This window comes from Rhinolophus sinicus, chromosome 5, assembly GCF_057876585.1.
Source record: "Rhinolophus sinicus isolate RSI-liver-muscle chromosome 5, RSI-T2T, whole genome shotgun sequence".
NCBI lineage: Eukaryota > Metazoa > Chordata > Mammalia > Chiroptera > Rhinolophidae > Rhinolophus > Rhinolophus sinicus.
In genome coordinates, this window is record NC_142505.1 from 18040001 (window position 1) to 18052717 (window position 12717).

A 12717-nucleotide genomic window follows, 5' to 3' on the forward strand; every position below is an offset into this window, starting at 1 on the left:
CCAGTCATTCTGTTTACATTGGTTTTTTCCTCAATGATTTATGCAATCTGGGTAAGTTAAGGAAACAAGCTCTTACATTGGGCATATATGCTTTGCAAATATTTTCTACCATGTGAATTCCAAATAGTTTTTTTGCCAATTTATTATGCCTTTTTGTTCTCAATTTATTTTTCTAACATGAAGGCGTTTTCCTCTCCAAAGAAAAATTTGCAGGTATCTTTTCCCTACTTGCTATACACTAGAGTAGGTCAAGGAAAGTTTTCCAGAAAAAGTGACTTTTAATTCAAAACTCCATGGGTGAGACGCACAAACCAGCTGGAGAGAGCAGGGAAGAGTGTTGTCAACAGAGGGAATAGCATGTGCTTTATCTATCTTTCATCTCTCTCCACTCACCTCTTACTACTGACTTACCTCCTTGGCCATTTGTGATCCTACACAGCTGGCTTACTCTTGATCCATTCTGGCTGCTGTGGTCTGAATATTTGTGTCCCCAACCCCAATTCATATGTTGGCATCCTAATGCCCAATGTGACGGTGTTAGGAGGTGGGGCCTTTGGTCGGCGCTTGGGTCATGCGGGTGGAGCCCCCATGAATGGGATCAGTGGTCTTATAAAAGAGAGCCCGGAACTCCCCAGGCCCTCCCGCTATGTGAGGATAACAAGAAGTCTGGGACCTGGAAGAGGGCTCTCAGCAGAACCTGACGCTGCTGGCACCCCGATCTCAGACTTCCAGCCTCCAGAACTGTGAGAAATAAATGTCTGTTGTTTCTATGCTACCCAGTTTGTGGGATTTTGTTATAGGAGTCTGAACAGACTAAGACACTGGCCTTGACTCTTCCTTTCAACTTAGCCCTTTCCCCCTTCAACTGGACTGTCTCAAGCGTCTCAGTCTTTTAGTCCAAAGTGAGAATTTGCTGCATTGGTTCATCCAGTCACAGGTTGGCTGGGTAGAATGGAGTGATGGTGGTAGCGTTTAGATAATATGAAATATAATGATGGCACTTCCCTTTTAGCAGGAGCTTAGAGGGGCAGTCTTCCATGAAAAGGAGTATTGTTTTGGTACGTAATAACTGACATTTATTTATAGTTCACTATGTGCCTACCTTTGTAGTCTCTATGTCAACAAAGGACTTCATGAACTCTCATCTACCGATCAATGTATCAGTTGGTTGAGGCCAAGTTATGCTGTGATACAAAATGATTCCTAAAATCTCAGTGGCTTACAACAAACATTTCGCACATGTGACATGGCTAATACTAACTGGCTTTGGCTCTGCTGTATTCCACATGTCTTCTCACTCCAGGACCAAAACTGAAGGAGACTCTTTCTCTGGGACATGCTGCTTGCCTGATAGAAGGAAGAGAAAGATGATGGTGGAACCACATGAAGACTTTTTTTTTTTTCTACCTATTTTTTTTTAAAATTTATTGGGGTGACAATTGTTAGTAAAATTACATAGATTTCAGGTGTACAATTCTGTATTATATCATCTATAAACCCCATTGTGTTTTCACCACCCAGAGTCAGTGCTCCTTCCATCACCTTATATTTGATCCCCCTTACCCTCATCCATGAAAACTCTTAAAGCTTATGTTCAGAAGTGGCAAATATTACATCTGTTCACATTCCACTGGCCAGAGCAATTCCATGGCCAACCCTGAAGTCAACGTGGAGGGAGGATACTTCTCTCATAGGAAGAGGTGGTAAATATTTTGAACAAATAAACATTCTCACATAGTTCATCACAGCCAGTAGTATCGTTAGTCCCATTTCTGCAGATGAGACAACTAAGGCTAAAATAGGTAATTTCATCAAGGTCATAGATTTGAACTCCACTCTGTCCAGTTCCAAAGGTGGCCCTTTCTACCATGCCTTCTCTTTGGGGGAACTTGTCTTTTTTACACTGTGTAGGCACCTGAAATTGTAATTTATTTTGGGGCACAACCCCTTCTCATCAGCCTCAGAAGATTTCTAGAGCTAAACCACCCTTGAAAGCTTCCTGGAAGGATATGAAACTAGAAAGGGGTCAGGCTTAGGGAATCATCCCGTGAGAGCTGACTCTATTCCATTTAGCTTTCTTTTTTTTTTTTTTAAACCATTGAATTATTTATCTGCTTTATGGGTTTGTAGATCCTTTGAACGGGGATCACCTATCAATCTATCACTCTTAGTTTTCTGTGTGTGTTGGTTGGGTGGGAGGTGTCTGAGCTCCTCAAAGCTCTTTCCTAGGTAATTTTAGGAACTTTCAGACTGCATTGGATATTTATATTCCCCCAAATTATTAGTGGGGTGGAGAGAGCCGCAGCCTATTTACTTTTGCCAAATTTTAAATTTAGAAATGTATTTGCATTGGGGGTGGGGGCAGAAATTACAGCCAATAGACTACTTCGCCATGTTTGTAAAGATCTGTTGATTTCAGTGCAGCTTACTTGTTTTAGAGCCTCTGGTTCCCAGCTGCTTGGTGGTGCATGGGAACACGTGTAGGTGTTGACCTCCTGTATGAGTGACTTGCCAGGTTTATATGTGTCCATCAGGGTGGGGATTAGGATGAGGCTAGTGAGGTGCCTAGGGCACTCAATTTAAGGAGGCACTTGCGGGAACCTGAGAGTTTTCTTGCCTTACCGGCCCTGGTGTCCATTATGCTTTTATCATAACTCCTCAGTCTGAAAATGCCCCAAGTTAGCTTACCTCTGAGAATTACCTGCCCTCCCCTCCTCTGTTGGACACGCAGGAGATCCTAGAGGACCTTCTGCCCTGTTACTTTGCTCCACCAGCGAGGCTCATTTCCAGGTTACTGTGTACGTGTGTGGCCCAGGCTTGGTGCGGAAGGCAGAGAGGGAAAGTGCGTGTGTGCCTGTGTTAGGCCGGGCGGGTCCATATCCGGGTGGACAGGGTGGGTGGGGCTGCCGCTCTCTCCAGGTCCAGAGGTGGGTTGGGGGTGGGGAGTGACACGCCGAGATTCCCTTTCGCCTCTTCGGACACGAGAGGGAACGACAGGAGAAGCGCAAGGGGTGACAGGGCGTGCCGACCCTGCGGATCGGCGCCCGGGAGCGCCCCCAGCTCCCAGGCCTGCGGCCGCTGGGACTCGAAAGAGCAGGAGGAACCCGAGGAGGGCTCGCCGAACCGGCGACCAGCGCCGAACTTGCCCGGGAAACTAGTGCGGAGGGAGGGGCCGGGGCCGGGGCCACGGCGGGAGGAGGGGCGGCCGCAGCTGCATCCAGCCCCGTTGGCTTCCTTCCCAGCTCTCCTTCGCCTCCTCCTCCTCTTCCTCCTGTATGAGTCAGGCATTTCCCGGGGATTTGGAGCAGCCACGCGCGGCCCGGGCGCTCGGAGCTGTAGCAGCCGCCGCCGCCGCTGCCGCGTTAGGAGCCCCAGCGCCGGGGCGGCCACTGGAGTCCCGGGCGCGCACGGACCATGGAGAGGGCGGCCCAGGGCTCAGATGGCGGCGGGGGCAGCAATAGCAGCAGCCGCAGCAGCAGCCGCGCCACCTCGGCGGGCTCCTCGCCCTCCTGCTCCCTGGCGGGCCGGGGGGTCTCCGGCCGGTCGGCTGCAGCCGGGCTCGGCGGTGGGGGCAGCCGCAGCAGCCCGGGCTCGGCAGCCGCTAGCCCGTCCGGGGGAGGCGGCCGCAGGAGGGAGCCGGCGCTGGAGGGCGTGCTCAGCAAATACACCAACCTCCTCCAGGGCTGGCAGAACAGGTAACGAGCCGGCCGCCCGCGCCACCGCGCGCCCCTCCCCGCGCGCCGCTCAGTGTGTGTGTGAGTGTGCGCGCGCGCGATCGTACCACCGACCCGCTGGGTGCTACCTCGGCACGGGTGCCCTTCCTGTGTCCCTGCTCCTCTCCAGGTGGGGTGCCCAGGATGGGGCGCGCCGTGACCCCATCCCAGGACTGCACCGCAGTGGCGGAGAGGGAGGCAAGAGCCCTGTTTTCCTTCTGTACTGGCACCTGCTGGGACTGGAGTGGCTGGCAGCAGGAGCGCGCTGGTCCCGGCCCTGCCTGCTAACGGTTTCCCGCTCCCCTGAAGAATGGCTGAGAAAGGAAGGCAGAGGGGACGTGCTCTATGCCTGGATGAAAAAGCGTTAATACATCGGGCGCGATCACAGTAATTTTCTCCATAACGCAGTTAATTTAAAACTTTGGTGTTTAAAAACAACACCACCACCACCAAAAACCTGCCACCTGTACTCAGCGCCTTCCAGCGCGCATGCTACCCCTCGGCCCAGTTGGTGGCTTGGTACCTCTGATCTCTGCAACGGAAGTTTCGTTTAAAAAAATAAATCCCTCTCCCCTCTCAAAATGGGCAGTTTGCTATTTTAATAATAACTTTTGAAGTTCCCTCCTCACTACCCTCACAGTTGGGCACCCAGCAGGGTTCCCATGGACACGTGGCAGCGCGGGGATGTCAGGGAAAGGGGCTCCCAGCACACTTGGGGTAGCGGTGGTGAGTGTGCTATGGCAGTGAGGATAGTGAACAGGACTTGAAAGGAGCAGATGTTGCATTGCTGTTTACATTTTTAACCTTCGTTTTCAAAAACGAGCCAGAGGGAAATACAAATGGCCACGCCAGGAAAACGGGGCTTTTTGGAGAGGAGGATGATGAGATGTTTTGTCCTGCCCTTAGTAGCCCTCGGATCTTAGGATTTGGGACTCTTAGAGTTGCTTGTGAGATTTGAATCATACCCTGGAAACTCTTGCTCATCTCTGCTGGTTAGGGTAAATTACTCTATAGGTTGTTTGGAAATGTTCATATTTCTTCTGGCTGAAACTTACAAGGCAGTGACTTGCATGAAACTCAACTAGGAGGAAGATGATTTCCTAAGTTTGGAAACTGTGTTGTTTCTATATTGATACTATAGATAAGAGAACTTTCACCAAGTTTCCTTGGAGATCTACTATGTTAGTGGAAGTTGCATTTTAACTTTTGATTCCTTTTATTTCTCAAAATAACTCCATTGTCAGGTCTTGTCCACTCTTTTCCTTTAATTCTTGAAAGCCCAAAAAGAACAGGTAGAGTGCAGAGGACCAGACAGATAAAATGACTACATTTGATTTCAGTTTTTGGTAATTGTCTTTTTAATGGCACTTCAAGGTGACTTGTCAGTGACAGTATATTGTTTGTGTGTTGGGCAATCACTTTTAATGCTTTTTCTTTTTTTCTTTTTTTCAAGTAGCTTATGCGGTCAAGAGAGCTTTTACCCTGGATTACAGTTATTTTACTTGGGGACTGTATTTTACCTGCAGTGTATATTAAAAGATTTATTCTTTGGAATGGATTTAGGAGGAATTGTAGTAACTCATGTTTTTGTGTAATTTAAAATCCACTGGGGTATTTAGGAGAAGGCAAGATTGAGAAGAGGCAAAATTAATACTAATGATGCTTAACACAATTGTAACCTACATAGGTGAAATGTGGTGCTGTGTACACTACTGAGGTCTCATCTTAATTAACTTTGTTACTGCGGTTTATAGCTACCCTTCAATGTTAGTTCTTACCACAAAAGACTCACTATTTTCTAAGTCTACGCTGCCTCCAAAAGTGTTCTCTTTCCAATGGTTATTAACCTCAGTGTCGGGGTTTATGTTTCCTACATCTGTGTTCTCTGAACAGTGGCCGAGGTTCCATTAATGACCTGGAGATGATTTATGATGGCCTTTTAGTTGCACACTTCTCCCTTCTCAAGTGGTCTTATAAAGGGAGGTCTGGATCAGTGAAAAGGGAGAGAGAAGAGGATAAAGAGAGAAAACCTAGAAAACGTATTAATTTGTTCATGAATTTATTCGTTCAGAGACTATTTTATTGAGGATGTACTTTGTGCCAGGCACTGTTCTGGGAGCTGGAGCTACTCCAGTGAATAAAACACAAGGGAATGCCTTGGTGTAAATAGGTGAGCTGATTCTTATTACCTGCATATTGGGGACTCATGGCAGGTTCCTTTGACAGTTTTTTTCAAAGTGCCTGCAGTTGATGACACTCTCCAGCTACAACATTCTTGGAGAGTCTTCCCAGGCTGCCATGCTGTTGTGATAATGCCCTTTACACCAGTCACTCACTAGCACTTTGTACTCTGGAGTCCTCTTGCATGTCCTCAAGTTGCTGTAAAGTTTATATTTTAACATTCAGTATCCCATTCTGCCTTAATTTAGTTGTAGCACTCTCAGCCCTATTCCCAAACGCTTAGGAAGGCATTTTGGCCCAGAACACAAAATAAATGACGAGAGAGGTCACTGGAGAGAAAATTGCATGTTGTGGGACACACTCAACTGAGGAGACTACTTCCGGGACATGTGGCTCACACTCATTGGCTGAGAGAGTGTGAAATAATCAGACCATGGGGAAAGTATACATTAAGGAGTTTCTATAATTTGCTATTATAGTTATTTAAAGAAAACACTTCAGATATAATAGCATGGTATAGATTCACAGGATGGTGTTAGAGAAAGCATCTAATGCATTTAAACCAATGAACAAAAATTTCAGAAAGTATTATTGCAGGTGCTATGAAAATAAAAACAGATTTTAAAATGATGATGAAATAAAAGCAAGCATTTATGGAAATAATTTCGAGTGGATCTAGCGTCTCTACTGCAATTCACATTTTAATCAAATGTACTATCTTTTCACCCATCTTTTGGTTTTTATACAGAGTGAACCAGGGGGAGAGTGAACCCCAAGAGCTTGGGGAAGCAGGTCAGTGCCAGATCACACAGCACCTTGCAGGTGGAGTTAAGAATTTAACACTGTATTCTGGTTGCCCAGAAGGATTTTAGGCAGGGAGGTGACATGGTCTTATTTGTGCTTGTAAAAGTTCTCTCTGTGTGGAGAGGAGAGTTTCACGGGGCCAGGCCGGGAAGCAGAGAGGTCACGTAGGAGCCCGTCATGGTGTTAGGGGCAACGGATGCTGGGTTTGGAATTGGGGGACAGAGGATGGAGAAAAGGGACTGATTTGGAGTGGGGAGGGTAGAACACTGCTGATGGTTTGAATGTGGAGGTGAGAGAAAGGAGAATTCTTGAGTTTGTAGGCCTGAGATGATGGGGGGTGCTTTATTGAGATGAGGGTCATGGAGGAGGAACATATTTGGGGGTAGGTTGGGGGACAACCAAGAGTTCCATTTGGGCTGTGTTCACTTTGAAATGTCTGCACCTAGTAAGAAACTGGCTATATGAACTCCCATTTACCCTAAGGCTAATTTTAGTCTCACTTCCAAATGGAACTAGTTTGGGCTTGCTTATTATTAATTATTATTTTAAATTTTATTTATTTATTTTTAAGGTGGGCACACCTCACAGTGGCCCATGCGGGGATCAAATTGGCAGCCTTGGTGTTTTTAGCACCATGCTCTAACCAACTTAGCTAACCGGCCACCCCCTGGGCTTGCTTATAATGTCAAGTGCTTGAGGAAATAATTTCTATTTGGATCTAGGATATTTAAATTTGAGGGTCTTTAGTTTTTGTTATTTGGAGAAAAGAAAACACTGCAAATATGGAACCAGCCTCTAATTCTTTTTTTTTTTTCTTTCTTTTTCTTCTTGGTGATTGGCAGGGTTGTAAAAACTCAGTCAAATAGTGAAAGGCAACTCGAATAGGATAAGAAAGACAAGTGTTGGCAAAAGAAAACCTCAGGCCACCAGTAGACATTTATATGGAACGTTAAGAGCAATGTGACCTCCAAGTCAAATCCCAACATCGACATTTAGCCCACGTGTCACCTTGGGCCAGTTCCTTGATTGCTCTGGGCTTCCGTTTTCTCATCTATTAACTGGCAAACATGCCGTTACCCTGGCCCTTCTCATTAGTTCAACGAGAGGATGAAATGAGAATACTGGTGTGTCAGGGACTGAGAATAGTGCGTAGCAGCATCCGGAGAAGCGGGAGCTATTATTGGATCTTCAATTTGTCCCTTCTTAAATGGACCCTTTCTGGTCCATAAAATTCTTGATTTATTTTCTGAATGCTGTAATTACTCTGGGAACGCATGAACGTAATTATCGCAGAGTTCTTTGGACAGGAGATGACTTGTTTTGAAGGGATTGTTTCATAACTTGGACCCACACATTTATATCTCTAAGGGAGTGACTTATGCCCTCCTCCAGTTTCTAATCCTACCTTCCTTCCGTGCTTTATTTTCCCCTGTAACACTTTTCACCACCTGGTGTGCTCAGTATTTTATTATTTTGTCTCTCAGCACGAGATGGAAGCTCCCTGAGGACAGAGAATCATTTTGTCTGTCTTGTTCACTGCTGTATCCCCAGTATGTAGAACAGGGTCTGGCATAGAATAAGGGTTCAGTGAATATTACTGAAAAAATAAGAAAAGGAATGAATGGCGGAGAAGAAATCAAACCAGGGTTTAGTTCTATCTTGGCCATTGTCAGCGACTGTTGTAATTCTTGGTTCTCTATGTGTTCATAGCCTTGTCCTTGAGTTAATATATTGATCATTTGCCCTGCTCTCTGCAACCATCAGCCTTTGTCTTCTGGGTCAGAAAGTTTAACTCTTCTGTGACATGCCCACCCTGACTTAGGGCCCTCCACAGGCCACTCAGTGTGGACCGGCCATTAGTGACCAAATGTCCGGAGCTTGCTTTCAACTTGATCTGCATTAACCACGTGCTTTGAGAATGCAATGTTCAGCCTCTGGACATGATTTCCCAGGGTTTGGGGGCCACTTAGCCCATTTAGAAAAGTCAGTGGGGGCATATGTTAACTTTGAAAACCACTCTGAATTAAAATGAATGCTTTCTGAATATTCCAGTAATTTTAGAGGTAATTGGTGATACCAGGGTTGAAAAATCACTTTTCTGGATTTTTACGTTCTTGCCTAAGTGTACTTCAAAGTATTTGCATAACGTGCTGTCTAGGTTGCCAGACTGTTCTGGATCTGAACACTCAAATCCTTTAGGGACACTACATTTCTTCATTGACAATAATAATAAAGGGGTGGTTGCCTAGGTTACAAAACAGCATATAACGTGATTTATGATTTATTCACTTGTGGTTGAAAGTATTTATTGAGCACCTGCTTTGTGTTAACTACTTCCTGTGGGATCCCCTGCCCCCATCCCCTTTGAAAAATGTACGTCTATTTGAGGAGATTCATGCCATATGGTTACCATGATTTTCCTTGGTTGATGGGATTGTGGGTGACTTGAATTTTCTTTTCTTTTCTTTTTTTCTATTATTTTTTTCCCCTAAGGTGATCTTGCATCCATTTTGCTATTTGCAAATCTTATTGAGAAAAAGGAAAAGCTGCTCATATCTTTTAACATAATCTCTGAATAACTGAGTTTTTGAGGATAAATTTGAAACCTAACATCCATTCAGAAAAGTACCCAGCGCATAAGAGTACATAGTTTAGTGCATTTTCATAAATGGAACACATCCAGATCAAGAAATAGCAACCACTCCCCTCACCCCATCACTTACCGTCATTCCTCTCACAGGGCTTCCACTATTGACTTCCTGTACCGTAGATTAGTTAGGCCTCTTTTTGAAGTTCATATTGTGCAGTATGTGATTTTTTGTGTCCGGCTTCTTTCTCTTCACTTTACGTTTGTGAGCCCCGCCCCATTGCTGCATATAGTTGTGGTCTATTTTTTTCTACCACTGTTTCATTTTCCACTGTATGAATATACAAAATACATGTAGGTCTACGGTAGCTTGACATTTGGGTTCTTTTCAGTTTGGGACCCTTGTGAATAGTGCTGCCATGTGTTTTAGAGCACAGATGCATGCCTTTCTGTGGGTGTGTACCTAGGAATGGAAATATTGGGTTATAGTGTTTGCAAATGTCCAGTTTATTAGATACTGCCAGAGAATTTTCCAAAGTGGTTGTTTCTGTGAATACTCCCACCAGAAGTGTATGAGAATTCTGGGTGCTCCATACCCTCAAACCCTGTGGATATTGTCTGTTGTTTTAATTTTAGCCAATGGAGTGAGTATGTGGTGGTATCTCATTATGGTTTTAATTCCTTTCTCAGATGACTAATGAAGTTGAGCATCTTTTTGTGTGTCTATTGGTCATTTGGATGTCATGTTTTGTTAGGTGCTATTTAAGTCGTTTTCCCATTTATGTATTAATGTATCTGCCCTTTTCTTACTGATTTGTAAAAGTTCTTCATCTGTATATTCTGGATAGGAACCCACTGATGGGTGTACGTATACATGCACATGGTCAAGACATATATAGAGAAAGCAGATACCTTCTTTCACAAGTGGTTTGCCATTTCATCTCTTGTTATTGTCTTGATAAACACAGATTCTTAAGTTTAATGTAGTCATGTTTTTCCATTTTCCCCCCTTTCCGATTGGTTCTTTTTGAGTCCTGTTTAGGAAATCTTTGCTTAGCCCATGGTAATGAGGATGTGCTCTGATGTTTTCTTTTAAGAAAAAAAAAAAACTTTTATTAATTTGACTATTTCTTAGAAGTTTCAGTTGATATTTTGGGGAATGCAAACTCTTGGCAGAAGCAATACTGGCGTTTAGGCTTCTGGTCTGTATTACTTTCCGGTGCCTCTTATAACAAATGGCCACAAACTTGGTAGCTTAAAATGACAGCAATTTATTCTCTCATGGTTCTAGAGGGCAGAAATCCGAAATCAGTTTCACGGGGCCGCAATCAAGGTGTTGGCAGGACCACGCTCCATCAAATACTTTGAGGGAAAATCAGTTTCTTGCTTCTCCCTGCTTCTGGGGGTGACTGCTGGCATCCCTTGGCCTATAACTGCATCACTTCAGTTTCTGCCTCTGTCTTCACAATGTTTTCTCCTCTGTGTGTGTCAACTTTCCCTTTTTTTCTCTCTTTGTAGAAGGACTCCTGTGATTGCTTTTAGGGCCCACCCAGATAATCCAGAATAATCTCCCCAGCTCAAGATCCTTAATTTAATCACATTTGCCATATGCCCAAGTCTTTGCCAGGTAAGGTAACATTCTCAGGTTCTGGGGATTAGGACATAGACAGGGCATTTACAGCCTCCCACACAATCATAGTTCTAAGGTGGTGTCTCTAAGATTTCTGTCTCCCTTCCCAATCCACCTTTCCCACCATTCACTGGTTGCCATGGTGACAGCCATCTCTGTCATGGAGGGATGCAGGTTGCTGTCATGACTGTAAGTGAGCTTGTTAGGAAGGGTTGGTAGACTCATTCATCTCCGTCTACTTGACAGACCCCTTGGGCAAATATAAGGTAGGTAATATTGTGAGGGAAATAGTTCATAATGCCAGTGAGGAAACCTAATTTCCCTTAACGGGGCAAATCAGTCACTTTGGGATCTTATTAAATACTATAGAGTAATCAGCTTTGGAAGTATACATGTTATAATCTGTTTTCCGTTTTATCAGTGGAATGACTCATTAGCCTGAGGACTTTTTTTTTTTAAAAGGTGTAATTGACATACACAATAAATGCACAGGTTTTAGGTGTTCTGTTTGATGTGTTTTGACAGTTGTTTACACCATGTAGCTTCCAAAAGGCATAGAACCCGCTACTCCGCCGATAACGGATATTTCTTGCAGTCAATTCTCCTTCCCTTCCAATTTATTTTTGACTTTTATCACCATGAATTCGTTTTTGTCTATTTTTGGCTTTCCTATGGATAGAACCACGTAGGATATCCTTTTTGGAGTCTGGCTTATTTATTAATAGCTCGGCATAATGATCTGAGATTTGTCCATGGTGCTGCACCTACCAGTAGTTTATAAAATGTTCCTTTTTGTTGTTGAGTAGTATTACACTCTGTGGATATACCAGTTAGTTTATCCATTCACCTATAGGTGGACATTTGGGTTGTTTTCTAGTTTTTGGCAATTACGAACAAAGCTGCCGCTTGTGTACAAGTCTTTGTGTGGACATGTGCTTTCATAACTCTTGGGTAAACATCTAGGATTGGAATTGCAGGGCCATAGGGTAGGTGTAGGTAGACATACCCAAAGTGTTTGCAGCGGGGCTGAACCGTCGCACAGACCCACCAGCGGTGTGTAAGTGAGTGGGTTGCTCCCATCCCAGCCCACCTCTGTATTGGTACATGGAGAGCTTTTGGAAAGCAGGTGCTGCCTCTTTCTCATGCGACAGCCGTAGGAGCACAAAGTCCAGCTTTGCCTCCCTTTGGCGGCACAACCTTGGGCCAGTGACTTCACTCTTTGGGCCCTGGATTCCTCCTCTGTAAAATGACCCTGACCTTGTAGTGTTGTGAGGCTACTAGAGGCACCAGGCCCAGCAAAGTGCTTGATGCATAGTAGGTCCTCAGCGGAAGTTTGTCTACTGGGAGTCTTATATTTCAGACAGAGTCTTATATTTCAGACAGACCAGTGGGCAACTTCATGGAGTCTGGGGGACAAGTGGATGGTCATTTTCGACCCAGCCTTAGCGAATATGCAGCTCTGTCCTAGCCCTTCCTCCCACTGCATGAGGACCCAGGTGACAAATTATTTGATTTGCACAGTGGGTGACTGTCTCCATTTGCTGCTTAGCCTGTGGTTTCTCAGATCTGCTCAAGTGGCCAGTCCTTTGAGAACTCTGGGAAGAAAGAAGAGATGCAGGCCTTTGTGTCCGCAAAGGAGGATTGAAATGATTGTGCCGGAAAAGTGGGAGGCATTTTGCAGCACTGCCTGGCTCCCGACGGATGCTATTTGGGGCCAGGCCAAGACAGAATTAAAAAGAAAACCATCCAGAATTTGATTTTTGATAACTCAGACTGGATCGAATATGGTCACAGCCCAGAAA

The 12717-nt window shown here is 44.8% G+C and overlaps 1 protein-coding gene across 3 annotated transcripts in view; it reads left to right on the forward strand.

The window, feature by feature from the left end:
* The window catches only part of OSBPL10 (oxysterol binding protein like 10), a 324252-nt gene that overhangs the window by 63340 nt on the left and 248195 nt on the right, over positions 1-12717 (forward strand). Inside the window, exon 1 of one of the 3 annotated variants that reach the window (XM_019727744.3) lies at positions 2956-3695. The exons of 1 other annotated variant lie outside the window; for it this stretch is intronic. In XM_019727744.3, the coding sequence (XP_019583303.2) occupies positions 3415-3695 (281 nt within the window). In that variant the 5' untranslated portion in view covers positions 2956-3414. Of the gene's footprint in view, positions 1-2955; positions 3696-12717 lie in introns of those variants that run through there. One more of the 3 variants, XM_019727745.3, reaches the window with a different exon arrangement.